The sequence below is a fragment of the Manacus candei genome, unplaced genomic scaffold, assembly GCF_025592945.1.
Source record: "Manacus candei isolate 608988 ecotype Guabito, Panama unplaced genomic scaffold, ASM2559294v1 h1tg000119l, whole genome shotgun sequence".
NCBI lineage: Eukaryota > Metazoa > Chordata > Aves > Passeriformes > Pipridae > Manacus > Manacus candei.
The window spans coordinates 2094748-2114320 of record NW_026138167.1 but is presented as its reverse complement, the minus strand read 5'-3'; the positions used below and the strand labels follow the sequence as shown (position 1 = coordinate 2114320).

Genomic DNA, 19573 nt, shown 5'->3' with positions numbered 1-19573 from the left:
AAGAGGTCAGCCTCTCTTTTTTAATCATTCAGTCTGCTTTATGGTAGCAGAAGGGCACAGTGTGAAAGAGAGCAGGAGCCAGATCTTAGACTCAATCATCTGACTTTTTCTGGTCTTGCAGTGCAGTAACTCTGTGATATTGGTAAAAGTTAAGGAAAAATAAGAAAGGAAGCTCCAAGATCAGAAAAAAAGACTTAGTGCTGCTGCAGCATCTACTCATTTGAGCTGTCACCATAACAAAATTATCATTGAAGGAAGGTGCAAACAAACCCAAAGAACATCTGTCCTTTTCTTGAAAAACACAGTAACAAAACCCCACAGACAACAGACACACATCTTCACATACCCCAAACAAAAAAAACCACAGAACCAAAAACAAACACAGCAAAACCCCTCAGCCTATAAACTAAAACTCAAAGTTTCTTGTGGTTGAGAGGTTGCTGTAGCTGTGCTGGGCACAAAGCATGAGGGAGATGAGAGTTTACCCTTCCCAGCTGTTCTGGCAGTCCTGGCCCTACAGCCTGCCTGAACATTTACACCATGTCTGGAGTTTGAAGGTTATGATGGTTGGTCAGAAGGCTCTGGTTTCTGTTCATGGATGAGAGTTGGGGCAGATTTATCCCAAGTTGTGTGATGTGCAGAGGCACCAGTGTGGATCCCAGCATCTCCTCAGAGCCTGGCACAGCGAGGCACTCTGTAGTTGTTTCTGAATGTCCAAACAGTCTCTCCTGACCTGCCTGGTGCACACAGGGGGTGTGGTTGAAGAGTGGCTGGTGGAACCAGTGACTGACTGGCTTGTCACGTCTGGTGACAGTGATGGACTGAGAGGATCACGTTGGTCCCACTCCAGCACTCACACCAGGCACTTTCTGGAGCCCCCAGTGGTGGTTGTTGCTGTTGTGCTCAGTATGCCCTTCTCAGGCTGCTGTTGAGGTAATACTGATAACCCAACAGGAAAAATACAGGAATTTTTTTCTAAAGTAATTTTTGCTTTCCGTGGGTAGGTGAGTTTGGCCAAGCTTGTCTCCCCATTAAAAGCTCTGTTGTAACAAAGATGGAAAGGTGTAAAAGAAGTGCAAAAGGAAGCTGTATGTTATTCTTTTATATATTCTTGGCTGGTTGTGAAGTGTTCAGAGCAAAAGTTTTTTCATGTATGTCTAAAATAGCTGTCAGTTGATTCAGAAAATGTGGGAAGTACCAAACTAAGCAATCTCCTTACAGTAAATAATTCTTTCCCTGCCAGAAGAGGAGTAGGGGGATTTACAAGCTGAGCAGAGGTGGATCTGAAGTTCTGTGTGAAAAAGACCTCCTCTGTTTGTTGTTTGATTCCTCAAATGAGCTCTTTGGACTGAAAGCAGAAGCAAACTCATAGCTTAACAACTTTCCTCTGGTGTTTTGGTCCCTCCAGGGATGTTTCTTATAGGGTCACTGGGTCCCCTTGTCCTGAGTGGTTTCTTTTCCCTGATAGCATAGTGAGTGTCCTGTCACAGGCAACAACACGGAGGAAGTATCTTTATTTGCCATTTTGGATGTTTAAGTCATTGGCTGAATTTTGCTGGCCTAAACTCAGCTCCAGAAGAAGTAGGCCTTGGAGGGATAGGTAGAGGAAAGCAGCCCTCGAAAAGCTGAACGAAATGTAAGATTTGTGAGACACCAAGTCCTTATAAAACCTGCAGGCCTGGTTTTCATCCCCCTTCAGAGTGTTCGCTCTCCTGCTTAGAAATGAGTTTTTTTAAGTGAGCTCTCCTTCTTTACTGCCAAACAACTGCTACTGTTGGCTTCTCAGCATACTTTCTGGAGTCTAGATCCTCTGGTAATATATGAATTGGTGCAGCTCTGCTTCATCCAGGCCTGATTTGCAGCCCATCATGATTTCAGTTGGGACTGGTTGTATTTACCTTTAAGAGGCATGCAGGATCCTGCTTTGAATATTAGTTTCGACATGAGACTTGAGGTTTAGCATCTGGATGTGAATTTACATTTTATGAATATTTGCTATTGCACTGAGTCAAACAAAAGCCTCAACAGGGAGGACAACCATCACTCCCAGGGTAAAAGCCTGGGGTTGGTACCACCTTTTATTTTTTTTTCTTTCTAATTTTTTTCTTGCCCCTAGAGCCTCCTGATAGCCCCCATTACCGTTTAGTTGTCATTTGCTGCTCCCTGGCTCTGTTGGTTTCTCAGCTTAGAAACAGCTGCCATGTGATGTGAATGATATTTTAAAGTCCTGTGTTTGAGTTCCTGTGATAGCAATGTGCAGAGAATTGGCAAGCTCTGGGAAACAAAATGGCATGCTTTATTTTGTCACTAGAAGTCTGTTCAATCTGCTATTTGATTCTCTGTAGCATTTCGATTAAGAGCTCCAGTGAAGTTCTGTGAAAAGTGAAAATCCTCTTTATTCTTTCTCTCCAAGAAAATGAGACACGCAGCATTGTCAAAATATTTGCCTAATCTTGCAGATCTGGATACTTGTTGTAGTTCTTCTGACAGACCAAAACAATGGTCATTAAATAAGAAGCAGATGCAATAAGTATGTGAGCAAGCTTACAAGAGGGACTGAGGGGGGAGCTGCCAACAGCACTCACTGAGCACTGGAGAATAAAGAAAAACAAAAACTTTCCTTGCTGTTGTACCCCATAAATAATCACTGTCCTTTCGTAATCTAGGCATTGTACTTTTCTGCATTGGTGTTTTCATATGTTCTGGTGCAATATTGACTTCAAATCCAGATGCTCCTTTTGGCTTACTTCAGTGTCTTACTTGCCAGGAAACAAAAATGCCAAAGAAATGCTTTAGCTTGGGTTTTTTGTACGTTTTTGTTTGTTTGTTTTGATGTTTCTTTGTTGTTGTTTGGTTTTTCTTTTCTTGTGGATTGTTTTTTTTTCCCTTTTCTAGTTTCACTCACTGCAGCACTGTTATTTTAGTACGACAGGACATTGGCCAGGGAAAATGTGGCTGTGCTAAGTCATGTTTGCAGTTTTGTATGATTGGGAAGACAGAAACCCCTCCAAACAAAACCCTGTGAGTGTCCTTGGGAGCTGATAAATTGTCCATCAAGATGTAGAGTATGTTTCTTGAGCAGGTAGCTATTAAGGTGTGGTTTGTGGTTACAAAGCTGCTATGGGGACTCATCATGACATTGGTCCAAAATCTACCTTAAATTATAGATAGAATTAAAGCTTTCCAGCTTTACTATTGCTTCAGTGCTTTACTCAAACCCTAAGAGTTATAGATCTGCCTTTAAGAAAGGAACTGAATTATTATTCAGGATCTGTGTATATTCCAGCTCGTCTCTCTGACTGCCATCAGTGTTCGTGTTTTCCTGCGTGTCCTTAAAGTCATCCATAAGTTGTAGGTTTTAGCTGGCATGTGATCATTCTCGATCCTTGAGTTAAAAATAAAGCTGAACATTGGCAATATGGTTGTGTAACGCTGTGCAATGCAAACCCTCCCTGCTGCCCCACCCTGCAAAGCCGTGCATCTCCTCTGGGCTGGTGCAGGAGCGCAGACGTGCACACACACGCACACACACGCATGCAAGGCCCAGTCCTTCAGCAAGAGCACCCAGAAAATGCTGGGTTTGGCACAGGAGGTGCACAGTAAGGACAGGGAGACCAATGTTTAAACAATATATAGCTTAGACAAGTCAGTGTAACAGGCTGCCTCTAACCCAAAGCTAGAACAGTAGTGCAGTCTGTTGTGTTACACAAGGCCCTTATTTCTAGAGGAAAGTCTGCAGTGTGCTGCCTTCAAATCACCTCAGATCGACTTGGTTTGCAAAAACCTGTTCTGGATCAGCAGTGTCCCAGTTCAACACCAGTCCATCAGTGTGCAGGAACTCAGAGCAGATGGCTGAGACCTGCCTGCAAAGACTCAGCACCTCTTGCATCAGGGGTTTATATTTTTTAAGGTATGATGAGTGTGCTCAGGGCTTAGATCTAAAAAGACTAATCCAAGGCTTTGTTCATGGACTTGCATCACACTGACTTGTGGCTTGGATTTATTTGTGTACAATGGTTGTCATTAGAACTCACTGATAAGGCTTCAGGGGATGTCCTTCCATGTGTCCTGTGCGTCCCACTGTGTCCTGGTCTTGTCCTGCAGTCAGTGACAGCTGCTAGTAGAAAAGCCACTTGCTCCTGGAATTTTGCCTTCCCAGACTTTGGGGGCAGAGTGAGGCACTACCTTGCTTGGGTCCTCACTGCAGACAGTGCCACAACAGGCAGAGCTTTGCTTTGATATCAAGGGCACGGAGCTCTCGGGGAGAACTCGATCTCGTTAGTCCAAGGTTTGTGAGATGCAGAGCATTTTGAGTGCTCCTGGTGCCTGTTCCCAGCCTCAGTGTTGCCATGCTCCACACACAGAGCAGCTAAAAGTGTCTGCTGTTGGGTTTGACTCCAGGGTGTTGCCATAGGATTTGCTTTGGATTCTTTTGAGTTTCTTCTTTTTGCTACTTTATAAAGGGTTATGCACGATGGGTAAGGAAGGAAGTGTTGTATCCATCGTCTGGATTCTACACTTAGAGGTATACATTTCCCTAATCACTTCTTCAATTAACATTTTGTCTTGGGTATGAGATACTTGGAGCCTGTGAGATACCCAAAATAGTCTATTTTATATATCTTTCTGGGAAAAAAAAGGTACTGGTGAAAAGAAAAATTTGGAAGCAGCTAGTCAGATAATAATTCTCTTTCTGTAGCTCTGTGTCAATGGAGAAGTGGTTCTTCTGGCCAAAGCTTAAAACCAGTCAAATCAACCCAATACCCAGGTTTAAACATCTGGAAAAAATATTATAATTCTTGAGAGAAAGACAAAAATGTTGATCATTGACTGTGGTTAGAGGGACTTTATTCACACATGTGTAGCTCCAGTGTGCACAGACAATACTTCAGTGGATCCAGCCTGGTGTAAATGTTGGATCTCTGGTCAGGGTTTTCATCTGTCCCTCTGGGGCTGTTCCTGCTGACCAGTTGGGGCTGAAAGTACCATTCAGAAACCAAGTTCTGCCTGTCAGTGACCCCACTCTACCTCTTTTCTTTTTTTTCCTTTTTTTTTTTTTCCTCCTACCCCCTCCCCTTCCATCTCTGTGGTAGGTTGAGTTTCTTTCCCCCCCCATGTACTTTTAATGTAATATGGTGTGTCTCATCCTTCTGCTGCCTGGAATGCAGAACTGGGTTTATTTTTGGCAGCACCCCTGAAGTCCCCGACACAGGTAGCTCTGAGTCTCCAGGGCCATTGTGTCTCAGATGAAAGAACTGTGGTGCACTGTGGGGCCTCCTCGTGGAGCCCTTCCAACACAGGTGGGATGAAGCAATGACCTTTGGAAAAGTTTGGTTACATTTGATGGGTCTGGAATGAAACCATTTTCCCCCCTATTGACATTAGAATGTTGCATTCCTTTATTTTCACTTGAAGGCTGTTGTCTCAGCACATGAACGTTTCTTCTACACAGTGTGATGCATTTTGGTGCCTTCGAGGTGCAGGGAGGAACAACTGAAGCACCAGAAGTGATCTGAGCTTTGCTCTCAGATTTTCTGAGGGTTTGGTTGTGTTTCCTGAGCTGACTGATGCTTGTGAAAATTAGACCCCTGGTGTAAGTGCCTAAGCCTGAACTCCTGACTTACTCTGCCTGGAGGGGGAACTTGTGAGAGCAGCTTGGTCTTGTTGTAGCTGGGAGTAGAAGCCTTAACTCTTCCAGTGAGGGCTTCAGCCACCAAGAGCCTCCCATTCACTGTCTTGTGATTCACTCCGAGCTTGGGTTTAAAGCCAGTCATAAGTTAATGTAAGAGATAAGAGAAATAAGTGCTTCTCAGATGTTCAAAATATTTTTTTTTCAGATTGTAGTTTCTCAGTAGCAGCTTCAGCTAACTTGTAAGGGGACTGTGGCAAAGCAAACTGACTTGAATTAATATTTTTTAATCAGTGAAATTAAGCTGAAGGCCAACTGGAAGACTTTGGTTCTACTGGAATAACATCTCTGATTAGCTTGGGGCTAAATTACTAATTCCAGTGAGGGATTTTGAATTTTTCATTGGGCTTAATGTGCAAAGCCCTTAAATATTCTGTCATATTTAGTAATCTGAAATACCAGGACCCTGTGAATCTGTGTCTAAAAGACTAAACCCCACAAAAATAATGCTAAAGTTTTTGCTTTAATATTCTAAACTAAACAGATGTTGCCTTTACTGACATTTTCTGAATCTCTACTGAGCAATAGTATACTATTTGAATATTTTTAATGTGACAAGTTCTTGGGTGTTAAGATTTCAATGCAATTCAGCACACACAAACTTAGAGCATTGACACCAATTAAATCTTACCAAAAGCTTTAACGTTTTCTGAATATTGTACTCTAATGATGGCAGCTTGGTGAGATGCTATTTCATGTTTGCTGTTTAGATATGTATCTGCTGAAATGAATATAAATTGAGTTCCAGCTCTTGATTAGTAATCTATACAGCTGTGAGCTTGAACTCTGTAGAATCTGGGGCTTTTGCAATTCAGGAGGGGGGGAAAGTGGACAATTTCAACAATAATAAGAGGCGTTGGTGAGCCAAATTAAATGGCTGATGATAATTGTGATAGCTTACAAAGGATGATGTTATTTACAAAAGCTCCTTTTTGCTTGGAATCTGACGTCTTCTCCCATGAGCTTGCTTATAATTCATATTCCACTTTAATATGCCTGCAAAATGTGCTTTCTTTCTGTATACGTATTATTTTTAGGATGTTATGTTTCCTTGGTGCATACACAATGAGCCTGAAATCCTGTAGGAATGTGTTTAATTTGAAAGTTTTATCCTCTGGGCCTGGTTAATTCAAACAGGAGGCTCAGAGCGGTGCTGCAGCGCCGGCGAGAGCGCGGGGATGGCAAATCCCGCGCACAAAGGCGGCAGAGCCCGCGCTGGAAGGGGCCACTCTGCTCAGGAGCTGCCTCCTGGAGCTGCTCTGCTCCCTTCTGCCCTGTGCCAGGCCTGGGAAATGAACCTCGGGCCAGCTTTGCTTTCCGTTGTGCCCTGAGCATCCTTTCTAGGCATCCCAGCCCTCCCAGGTCCTCTCTGATCCCACCTGCCTTCCCTGCTGGGGATGCGATGCCCAGGCAGGATTTCGGGAGGGTTTGGTGGCATCTTTTAAAGCTGCAAAAAAAACCCCCACCCCAACAACTGAACAGTGGCCAGTTCAGGCCCCCACCCTGCTGGGTTTTTTTTGGTGGGTGGAAGGAATACACTGGCTGGGAGCAGTAAGCCATGTTTGAGTGTGCAGGAATGCCAGAGCTGAGGAATTCCAGTGTGCAGCCTGCTGGAAAGCGCTGCTGGCTCATGGGCAGCAGAGGGGAACGGGCCTTGCAACGATGGCTGGGGAGAGAAATGAAAGGCATTTTTTATAATACCCTGGGCAGCACAGGCAGGATGTTATGTCTGGCTTGGGCTGGGCTGACGTGGTGCCTCGGATTTTTTTTTATTTTTTTTTTCTCATAACGCTGGAAAAATAGCTATAAAGGAAATTCAGAGATAGAAATGGAACAAAATTAAAATGAAAAGCAAGCTTTATATTTCGCAGTGAATAATTTGCAGCATCTTTCCTCAAAGAAATTGGGCTGCCACTAGAGATACAGAGCAAGCAGCATAAAATTTTCTACAGATTCATAATCCACTTGAATATCCAAATTATGGCAGCTCCATGCTGTGACCTGGGAAAAGGCACAGTTGTGGGCAGCTGTGGGGTGGGGTTGGGAGATGCCTCCAGGCAGCTCAGCTAAAGGAGAATTTCGACTGTGTGTTAGAAAAGAGGAGGCAGTAGGGTGGAGAGAATGGATGAGAACTTCTGGCCTGTAGTTGGCCAAGGAACATCTCCAGGTTCGTACACACTGATGCAGGAAGGGAAGGTATCAGCTCCTTCCTTGAAAGGGGATATGCATTTTCTGGAGAGTCATGTGTCCTTCTCTCCAAGTACTTCTGGAGAGTGGAGTGGGTCTTATTACTTTTGCATTGCTGTTCATGAGCAACTGGAGTTCAAACTTGATCCTTTCAAGAAAGGAGGTGCAGTCAGATTTTTCTCTGGTCTCTCTGATGCTGGACCTGTCTTCAGTTCAAGAGAGTGCTCAGACCTGTACCCTTCTCAAAATATGTCTGTCTTCACTTGGACTTGATGCAAGACGGGTTTCCTTTCTGTTTGAAAACTCCCCATTCAGGCTCTGGGCAGTCCTTCCCCTCCATAGGATTCACCACTCACACCCCAAAAGATACCCTCTGTTTTTAGAAAGAGCCAAGAAGTGTGTGTACATGGAGGAAATCCCAATCAGTGCCATACACCTGAGAGTGGCTGTAGGCTGTCAACTGCCTCATTTATTTCAGTGTATTAATAATGCAAGTCCCTGAGGGTGATTATTGTCTCTGGAGTTTGCAATGTGCAAGTGCTTTTCTATCCCAATGAATTCAGTAATCAAAGTCCCACTGGCAGGGCTAATGCTGAGCAGCCCCTGGCTTAGTAAAGATAATCTGTGGTTTTGGGGTTTTTTTCCTTTTTTTTTTAGGCTGAGCCTTACATTGCCCAAGAATTTTTGTGTCCCTGCTACTGGTTTTCATATGCTGGTTTCCAGATACGAAACTAAGGCTCTCTTTAATAATTTTAAATATTAAGAGGTAGAAGATAATGGAAAAGCCTCACCATTATATCTGCATCTTGCTTAAAAAGAACCTGCTTTGTCTGAAGAAAGAACAAATTGTTCATTTGAGTTCATTGCCTTATTCAGCTTTCAGAAGTCGCAGGGAAAGAGTTACTCCCCTTGCTTCCCTAGGAGTGTACACTGGGATTTCTAGCTCACATTTATTTTGCTGAGACTTTGGAGTCAAGTTTTTATATGTAGTTTTTGATGTAGGACCTAATTAGGCGCTACACATCTTAATACTTTTTGCTACATCTGCATTAAAGATGGCATTGCATATATTTGCATACAATTTACATTTAAAAGTTAGCCATGCTGTGTGCAGTAATCATTTTAACAAAGTGCCATTGACAGTCAATATACATATACATATGAAACAGGTGGGGGTTATGGGAATAAGCACACAAAAACATATGGGTGCACACTGCTGGCCTTGTCAAGCAGCCTTGGGAAATCTGGGACTCTTTTTAGCATGATTAGTTTTTTTGGGATATTTCCCACAAACAAATAAGCAAGAGGAGCTTAAAAATTCGAGCTCCTGCTTTAAGAGGAACCTGCCTGTGCCAGGCTGGGACCTTGTTCCAGTGCTCCAACGTGGCACATAAAACATGGTGTGAGGGCCATCACCAGCCAGTGCCCACATGTGCCACTTGTTTCTGGTGCTTCAGCTTTGTCCCACTCTGAATTGAAGTGGTAGCTGAAAATCACGTCTCTGGGAAGGTGGGAGGCTGCTGCATTTTAGTTCTGGCAGGTAACAGATAACTAATTTGTTTTCAGAAGTGCTGCCAGTGGTCAGTGGTGGAAAATCCTGAGGGCTTTTGGGTGTTTTCCCCTGGAAGCACATGAGGTTGTTCAACTTTTCGTTTGTCTCAGATCTGAAAAGGAATCTACTAGCGGCGGGAAGCCACAAAAGAAGTGAAGGGAATTACCTTGCAGGGCAGGGAATCTCTGTGTGTTGACACTTAGGCCAAGCATTTAGTCCAGGAGAAGCAGATTTACACCTGAACAGTCGATTTAAAGAACACATCAACAGAAGCATCTGTTTTACTTGGCAAAACTCGGTCTTTTTGTTTGTTTGCTTGGGGGGATCAAGACTTCTCATGTCATGATTACGATGATGTCAAAACCTTTTCAGACTTTTTAAAAAAGCATGAAAAGAGCTTGGATTGAGTCGGCTGGTGAAGATCAGACAGAGGCATGTTCTTTTCAGACTGACTTCAGAGCTGATTCTCTGAGGTGGAAACTGGGAGTTGGACTTTCATGCTACAGATGAGTTGTATGAAGTAGCAGAGTCAAATGTTAATTTATGTCTCGGTGGTTAAGTAATAAGAAAAATCAAGAAGGATGAATAAAATCTTCTACAATCTCTCATCTACAGGCAAATAATTTTACTTCTTTGCATTTACTTATCTGTCTGCTTTCATCTGTGTAGACATCACAGGCAGCTGAGGTTTGGGAAGTTGGCAAGCTGATGAATTCAGGATTTCATTTTACAGTATTGAAGTTAACTGGCCTTTATCCATTGTCTCGGTCAGATGCTGTAGAAACGTGTTCCTCTGCTGGTTCAGGGACAGAATGAATCCTCCCTGCTGAGGTATTCCCAGAGAAATGGGAAGGGTTTCTAAATCATACAGCCTCCTAAACCTGGTGTCACTGGTTTCAAATCAAATACATTTCCTGTAACAGCCATGAAAATGTAGGCAGCAATACTTTGGATTGTCAGGGCTGTGAATTTTATATCTTCAAAAGCACGTGCGAGTAAAGGTTTTCAGTGAGGTCAGTACTTCAGAAATATTGAAGTCAAGGATTTTGTGTTTAGAACTTTCCTTCTCCCTTCTCTGTGCTGTGCTGCTGTTTCTCTGCAGACAATGCAGCACATGCATGAGGGTGTGATCCCTGCTCTGCCTTCCCAAGTTTAGGACAGCACGAAGATGTGAGTCTTGACTCAGCTCCTGGATCTCTGATCTTTTGTGGCTGAGGGAAAACTTGCCTGAAAATAGCTGGGTTTGCTCCTAAAAGAAACCCACACCCCTACTTCGTGTTTAAGCAATTTGTATATTAACTTTGTGCCTCCTGACATTCCCAATTTTTTTTTATAGCATCACCTCATCCAAAGCAATCAAAGAGCTTTTTCCATAGAGGCCCTTTTCAGACAAAAGGCTTTCAGAGCAGCTTTTCTGTAAGTGCATTCTACGCCATATGAATTCTGTAAAAATAAGTTCTGAGAATGATTTTCGTATCTGCTTGGTAAAATATGAGCTTAGTTTCAAATCCCATGAACTCTGAAGTGGCCCCTCCTTGGAGAGGGCTCTTCTGAGGTAACATTTCTGCTTTTATATTTACAGACAGACATTCTAATTATCTGGCTGATGATAATGAATGTGTTGCTTATAACCTATTCTGTGAGGGTTGAAAAAGCTGGAGGGTGACTGTAGATACTGCTCTTGTCTTAAATGATGAGAAACTAAAACATAAGAGAAGAATGCAGAAAATGGAGCATAAAAAATTAATGTTTTACTAATGAAAATCTTCCAGATTAAGCACAAAAAGGAGAGGGAAAAGGAAAAGAAATTCCCATAGTAAACAACTGAGAGGTTTGAATCCAACACAGAATGCTCTATGTATAATTGATGATTGGAATTTATTTTGATTGCGCTGCTCTTTTTCCTTTGTACTGCCAAGGCTTAACTGCACTGTAAAATTTGTCAGGAAGGAAATGAGTGGCTTTTGGGTTTCTGTTTTTCAGGACATGTAAACACCAAATCATTGTGGGTTTTGTCACCTGGAGAGGGTTTTTTTGGATGATTAGTTAACATGAGTTGGCCATAGCTGTTGATGCCAGCTATAACTAGTTAGTTACACTAGTATTTAAGTGCCATCCTCACAGATCGATTTTAGCAAAGCCCTGAAATCAGTTTGACCCTTCCTGGTATTCAAATATTGTTGCAGACAGCCAGCAGGCTCAGGCAGGTGCCTTGTGTGAGTTGATACTTCCTTTGCATTTTTCTGTCCTTCCCGTTTTTCAGTGCTGCCATGTGCCTGGGAGGATTGGAACCTCCATTTCAGGCTTTGGTGTAGGATTTAAGAACTAGTAGTGAATTCCCCCAGAGAGAGGATGGGCTGATTCCCAGGAGCTGCTTGAAGACTTCCCAATTTTTGCCACTGTATAATGGACAAAACTAAGGTCTTTGAAAGTCCTTCTAGGGAAAGACAGCATATATGGGAGAGAAGGAAAGATTCCTTCCAAGCTCAATTATCAAGGGATTCTGTGGGCATTGAGGTGGCCCTGGGCAACCTGAGCTAGCTTTGAATTTAGCCCAGCCTTTACTGGGCTTTAGTGAAAGAAAATTTTTCTTCTTACAGTTTTTATAAACGACACATAACATTTTTCAATGTCACATGGCTCTTTTTGAGTGAGAACCACTGTTCCCACTGCAATTAGTGGGGTTTATTTGGACTTATCACTAAACAGCCTTTGGCATTTAATAGCAAAGGAATGTTGTTGTTGCTGTAGCACATGCGCTCCCAAATGTTGGAAATATGGTGGCATATGTTCTTTTAGTGCATGTTTTAAGAATTACTATTAACTTTTAAAAGGCAATATTTTGAAATTGTGAGAAATTAAGCACAAAATCTTGTGAATCTTTTGTATTCATTTCATGCACGGTACAGAGATCCTTTGGGAATGCTGCCATTATTTCATAATTGCATTGCTTGGCTGTTACTCATTTAAACAGAGAACTACATTTTTCCAAAATAGTTACTCTGACCTTTGGGCAATTACCATATGGCTTGTCAAATAGGTGCTCAGCATTCTTTAGCATATTGCCTCTAATGCAGTCTGATGTGCTCTTAATACTGGGTGAAAAATTAAATTTGTGGTGTGTTCAGTCAATCTATGCAGCATGCAGATCTCTGAGAGCTGGGGATAAATGTGTCTGTGGAGGGGGAACTGCAAGACTGTGCATCTAGTGGAGCTGGAATGGAAAGTAAGAGAAATCTCGACAATGATTTGTGCTTAAATTTATGCTCTGAAACGATAGAAGCAGCCTAAGCTGGGAATTTGTAAAATACTTGACAGCCTGTGCATTACCAGTCGGGGAGTATTTTAGAAATCAGTTGAAATAGGGAGGTTTTACATAGCTGTTTTCTACTTTTAGCTGTTTAATCTCGAAGTTGTTCCATGTTTAGTGATGTGGATTTGGGTTCAAAACCAAGTAATTCTAAAATTTACCATGGAGAGGAAACGACTCACAAAATTGTGCTCAGGAAATGAGAGCATTGTCAGTTTATTGCATGTGTTGGTCACTCAGGTAAAGCCTCTGGACATGTTTTGGGTTGTAACACACAGTTGCATATGGAGACATTTCTTCCTAAAAACTCCCAGGGAGGCAAGGTAGCAGTGTTTGCAGTTCATGTGTTGTTTGAGCTGCCTGCTTTTATTTATTTTCCTTTCAGTTCTGCAAATTAGTAAACTAGTAAACCCTTCATGTGGTCTGACCTGCTATAGATGTGTCTTTCAAAGCATTTCAGCAAATATATCAAAATGCAAAGCAACGCTGGCAAAGGAGGACTTGTGACCAGATTCTGCCCTGGTAGAACACTTAAAGACTCAGACTGGGTTTTTTAAATCTACTTCTGTTCATCATATCTTGGTATTCTGCATTTAGTCTTATGGTTCTTTTATAGGCTCTGAGCTTTGAAAAAGGCCTTGTAGTAATTTTAACATAAATTTTATCCTGTTACCTAAAAAAAAAAAAGACAGAAACTGTGGCGAAGGGAATGCAAATAGTGTTGTTCAGAATTCAACAGTTTGAGGCTTTTTAGCACCACAGTTAATTTACTTGTGCTTTCTACCCATGGTTTGATGTATGCATCAGTTTTATTAAGATCACTCTGGAGCTGGCTTGAGAGAACTCTGCTTGATCCTTGCACCTTGCATTGCCCCAGGGCTTTTTCCAAACAAATGTCCTGACTAATGCTTGTTGAGGCATTTGCAGGTATCCAGGATTATTCAGAAGCATGAGTAGCCTTGAGGAGGAGAAAAGGTCACAAGCTCACTCTACAAAACAAGAAGGGAAAAAAAATGTATTTTTGCTTGTTAAAATAGTGGAAATTCTTCTTTGCCTTCCTATTTTCTTCCATGTTTAACAGCAAATTAATCTTTGCTCTGTCAAGAGACACTGTCAATACAAGTGTGAATACAATAGGTCATTTACAAGACAGAAGAAATCTTGGAAATAAGGAAGAGAAAAAGGTGCTTTTCTTGTGTGTTGTGAAGTGAGTGCCTGTGAGACATTCGGAAGGGTTGGAAAATTTCCACGTTTTGTTCTGTGTCATCTGCAAAGGAGGACCCTGCAGGTCCAGGGCTGTCCAGAGGCTTGAGCCATGGGTCTGTGGTGTGCATCACTGAGAGAGGGCAGTGCAGGCTCCTGGCCAGGGGGGATGGAACCCTGCACAGATGGCCTGGAGGCACAGCAGGAGAAAATATCACGGGCAAGTAAACACTGTATGGCAGGGGAAATAGGGAAGGGAAATCCTGGTCACAGGGAGGAAAATACATTTGTCTTCCTTCCCTTACTAATCATCTGGTGTTCCCTGTTTTGGGTCAGTGTGGTGTTATGAAAATGCATCAGATCAGGTCACTGGTCCATCTGTTTGTCTGTGGCAGCACCATTTCAGGAAAAGATACAAAGACCCTACACAGCACAACAGTTCATGTCTCCCTGCTGTCAGGGGCTGCATTAATTGTCTGTACAACATCCCAGAGTTTATCCTGATCTCTTGGCCTTTGGGATGACCTGTGGCAGTGAGTTCTGCCAGCTGTTCCCTGTCTTCAGCTGGGTTGTTTTCCATGTAAAAGAATAAGCAGTTATATATTCTGTACCTTCCATAAACTCCCAGTGTTTCATATGTATTTCTGTCCTACTGGATGATTTCTTTTCAGAATTAAGGTGCTCAAGTTTCTTAAGCATATGTGGTTTCCTACAATGAAGTTCCATGATGCAACCATCATGACTTTTGGGATTTGCTCCTGCTGCAGGTAGAAACAACCCTTTGTAAACCTTTTCTTTCTGTGTGAAAAACTTCAGAATGAGGGAATATGTTCTGTATGAGTGGTATCACGATACTTTGAGATTTTTAGAGTTAAAGCCAAAACACAGAACAGAGCACAGTAAGTACAAAGCTTGTTCCACCAGAGACTGGGTGTGTGCCTCTGGTTTTACTTCTGTCCTAGTGTCAGTGTTCTTCCTCCCTGCTCTCTGCTTCCTGCCTTCTTTCCCTGTTCTCCCTCAAACCCCACTGTGCACAGTGTGCCAGAGCCATTTCATCTGGTCAGCCTTTCTTGAGCAGTCTGTGCCTCTGGATTTCGGGAACAGGGCTGGCTGTCCCTGGAGGTTGCAGGAGGTGAGGCCCATCTCTTTAGTTCAGAGAAGAATCCTGCTTACCTCTGACAGCACCTTCTCAAAAATGCCTTCCACACAAAATTAGAAGCTAGGAGGAGTGGTGTTCTGTGCCAAGGGAGCAGGGGATAACAGGCCTTAGAAATCCAGGCATCTGTTAATAGCTCTGTGACCAGATTGATAACGTGACTTTGTGAAAGGCTTATGACCCGTCTCTGTCTCCTTTTCTGCTACTGGAAAATGTGTAAATAATACTTTTCTCACCATGGCTTGTGTGGCTTTATTGAAGCTTAATTAGTAGATGCCCACAATGCATGGGGGAAAAAAATTGCCATGTTTTTCAGTTAATTGCAGTGATGTGCTCAGCGATGCCTGGAGCCTGTGAGCTCACCCTTCTGAGAGCTGTCTGCATTGGCTGCTGCCAAGTGTTGTCTTCAGGTCTCAGATTTATGAAAACTCACAGCTGAATTCCTTATGTTGAATATTGCAAAAGATTTGAACAAACTACTTATGATGTCTGGATACCCCTCAAGATTAATGGTTAATCCAGGATCTAGCAGAGACAGTCTCTTTTCTTCCATCTGGTATATCCATTGTCGAAGTTAACTTGAATTTCACTCTAAAAGGACAACTGATCGGATCAACAACTTGCATGGAACCCATATACTGTTGTTAGTTTGCAGGTGTGTGTGTTCAGGTAAGGTAACAGCAATTTCTTATGCAATTAATCATCTTTGTTCATTAAATTTCCATTTTGAGAGTATCAGTTGGGGTGAATCGGTCAGTTGTTAGAAACTCATTGGTCTATAAATGTGGTTTTGGGTCATCTGTGTTAGACCCATAGCCAAAACCTCCAGAGGTCTGGGTTCTCTGCTGACAGCAGTACAGCAGGCAGGGAGGGGTGGCCATGGCTGAGGAAAGCATCAGTAATGGCACTGATTTTGCTCCTGTGTTGGGCTGAGTGTACATGCAGCAAGAAATGTACTTTCTTTCCTAACCCTCCCCACTGCTGTCCTGGAATGTTACTTTTCATCCCAAAGCATCATCCCATCTGCTCTTCGCCCTGGCACACCCACCTTTCACACCACTCCCTGTTGCTGATTTGGGAGTGCAGGTCCAAGTGTTTGGATGCCCACAGTATTGAGGGATCAGCAGCTGCCACCTCTATGAGGCAGAGGAATCAGTATGGATGTTTACTATCTGTTTCCAAGTGTCTCCTCTTGGATCTGCCCATGGAAAGCACTGTAATGCACAGAGGTGTGCCCATTTCCCTTGTTGCTACAGCTCCCTGCAGGGAGTGGCAGGTTCCTTGAATAGGTGAAAAAAATAAAAAGATGTGGAGGAGGGATTGTCAAATGCTCCAGGGTGCTTTTCCAATACAGGAGTCAAGAAAGACACCAATAAATACAGCACAGAAACCAGTGGAGCTTGCTGTAATCCTTGTGAGGTGGTTTAAGAACTGTGTTTTGGGTTTCAGCAGTGACTTTGTCACTGGTAAAGGAGGAGGAGACCAGTGTGATGATCCAAAAGCTGCTGTCTGAGCTGTGACGTGGAGGAGACTGCTTTTGCTTTCCACATTTGAAGGAGGAGGAAGATTAGCATTGCTGATATTACCCATGTGCTACTCAGGGGTAGAAATGATGTCTTTTTATGGCAATCTCTATATAGGATTTCTCCATACGAGAAAAAAAAATGTAACAGGGGCTGCACTAGGTCAAATGGAGCCCAGTATCCTGTCTCAAACAGTAACCATATGTCTAAACCATTTGATATCAAATCAGGCATAGTCATTTTAAATTCAGTATGAGCTTTCTGAGGAAATGGAAACTTCCTTCCTTTTTATGAACCCCTTTCTCTATTTCCTTCTGTGTTTATTCCTTTAGCACTTTCAGAGGCTCTCTGATGTTCAAGATGAAATTAACAGGATTCCCCCTGCTGTTCCTATTGAATTCAGTTAATATAATGAGTTTATTGTTAAATTAAACAAAATAAAGCCTGCCATGTGGCAGAAATACCACTGAGATCCCATAATTTCCACCTAATAACCAGTGTCTGTACTATGAGGTTATAACATACACACGGTGTATGTGTCTGTCAGACATGTTAAATATCTTTCATAAAAACTTTGGCCACATAATCAGTCAGAAACAATGTGCCTGTGACCCAGAAGTCAGTAATTTTATCTCTAGTACAGTAAATTAATTTCCATGGGGCTTTCTTACTTGACCTGTATATGCTTTAAAATTCACGAGGTGTTTCCATGACTCAGGTAACGTGTATTGTCTTACTGGTTGCTAAACCCAAATACTTCTGAAGAGTTCTGGCTGAGGCTGCTGCCTCAGGGAGGATTCACTCTGATGTTTATGATCACACCCAGGGGTTCTGGAAGGGGCTGGCCCACACCTTCTGGCAGCACCAACCACCACCATCCCTACTTGTTCAGCATCTCTATTTTCGAACTCTCTTCTGCACCTCTGCAGTTCTATCCTATTATAAAGGAAGTTTTGTCTTTTTTGAATTAGATTGTTTTGTTCTACCATCTGTTAGTTCTCTGCCCACAACACTCATTATCCCTAAGTTCTCTTACGGTTTTTATTTTGTGTCTCCTCTTGTGGCCAGATGCAAAAGCGAGCTGCAAACAGCATGTTTGTGTGTTCTCATGTTAATTCAAATATCCAGAGCCTCGAGGTCCCGGAACACTGATATCCATCAGTGACTGCTGGATTTGTACCAAGCAACTGTCACTACACAGCATTATACTTGGTTGTTTCTTAATTTAATTTTACACACTCTTGTTCTTTTATTTTTTATTTTTTCCCCTCTGCTGTTTTCTGTGATATGCCTGTGAGAACTGCAAAGATTTTTTGGCCTTGAGACTTGTTCAGGCCTGGAAAGATTTGGTTTTGTTGTTTGTTTAACTTGGTTCTGATCTCGAAATGAGACAGGCCTGGTCGTGGGTTTGTAGGGTTGTTTACATTTCGAGAGGATTGTAGGGCTTGGATTTTGGTCCATCACTAATTGAAATCCCATTAAACGTAATGCCTGCTTTTGATGAATTTAAATTGTTGTTTGGTTGGTAACTTCACTCTGAGACATGGGGCTTTGGTGCTCAGTAAATGCTTGCGAGGCATGTGCCTGTGTGGATCAGAACCCGAGGTGATTGCATAAGCCCCTCTGAAATGAAAGTGCTGAGTTACTGCTGATGCTTGCTCTTGGAAGGGAGTTTATTTAACTTTTGGAAACTAATGTGTAGCTAATGTCATTACCATTCTGTCAGGCTTTATTTTTATAAAGTACTGAAAAAACCGCCACACTAAAGCACTACTTCTGGAAAGTTATTTTTCTTTCCTGTAAAAGACCTCTACAGGTTTCATGTGTTTTACAAATTTTCCATCAGTGGAGTGGCACAAACATATTAACTCTTAGCACTAGAGGGTTGCTGTTCCAGCTGCTAAATGGTTTGAAACATTAAATGTGATACAGGAAGTCGCTTTTCCAGTCTCTTAAGTGTTTCTAAATCTTTGATAGTTTTGGGGTTTTTTTTAAATTCTTACCTCTCTTGCCCTCCCCAGAAATCCATCTGCAGCTCAGCTGCTCACCAAAGGCCTTTGCAGTCAAGGCCTGTTTAGATTTTGCTCGTGAAACCGAGTGTGAAATCTATGGCCACAAGCCAATCCCTGTCCCATAAGGCCGAGATTGCTGAAGTCTTCTCGGAAGCTGAAGGAAAATTAAGGAGGATAACAAGCCTGTATATTTATAAAAGCAGACTCCACATGAATCATGGATTATTTGCAGGTTATCTTCAAGTGATTTACATCGTGCTGTAAGGTTCTCTTTGCCTCTTGACAGGTTCAGGGCTGCTGGGAGAGGAGTGTGCAGAGTCAGGAAAATGAGGCTTCTGCTGCTACCCTGGTCACTGGTGTGCTGGGAGGCCGTGGGTGAATGATCTCACCTGTGTTTGTCTCAGTCCCCACATGTAACTGGGGCAATATTTTTCTAATATGTGAAGACCAAACTTGTTGGCAGTAGTAGTTAGAAGCTGGCTTGCATCGTGGTGATTTGGAGTGTAAGGTTAAAATCACAAGTGTGTGATAAATAGCAGTAACCCATGGAAATATGTTATATGGCATCCTCAAAGGAGCTGGGACACCATGTGAAATACTGAGTGTTTTGTCTCTAAAGTAGTATTGTCAGTTCTTTGGGGCAGGTATTCCTCACCTCAGGCTGGTACAGTCTGTACTCCAGTGCAGCACTGACATGTTACCATCAGTAAATAAGTTTTTCAGGTGCAGATCTCCAAGTAAGAGGGTGCTGAGCCTGCAGGTAAACAGGCCGGGTAATGTGGAGAATTCTACAGTATCTGAGTGATGAGAGATTCAGTTACGTTCTATTTTTCTCAAAAACTTCCTCCCCAGACCAAGTCTATCAAACAGCCTTGCCAAATTCCCGGTTATTGCCATGGAAATCATGCTGTTTTACTGCTTGAAAATAGCACACTGCATTA

General features: G+C 42.6%; 1 protein-coding gene across 3 annotated transcripts in view; it reads left to right on the top strand.

Annotated features, from left to right (window-relative positions):
- The window catches only part of RORA (RAR related orphan receptor A), a 388788-nt gene that overhangs the window by 134705 nt on the left and 234510 nt on the right, over positions 1–19573 (top strand). Inside the window, exon 1 of one of the 3 annotated variants that reach the window (XM_051770517.1) lies at positions 12633–12654. The exons of the other annotated variants lie outside the window; for them this stretch is intronic. Coding sequence (XP_051626477.1) covers positions 12648–12654 — 7 coding nt within the window. The 5' untranslated portion in view covers positions 12633–12647. Of the gene's footprint in view, positions 1–12632; positions 12655–19573 lie in introns of those variants that run through there. 3 annotated transcript variants of the gene reach the window in all.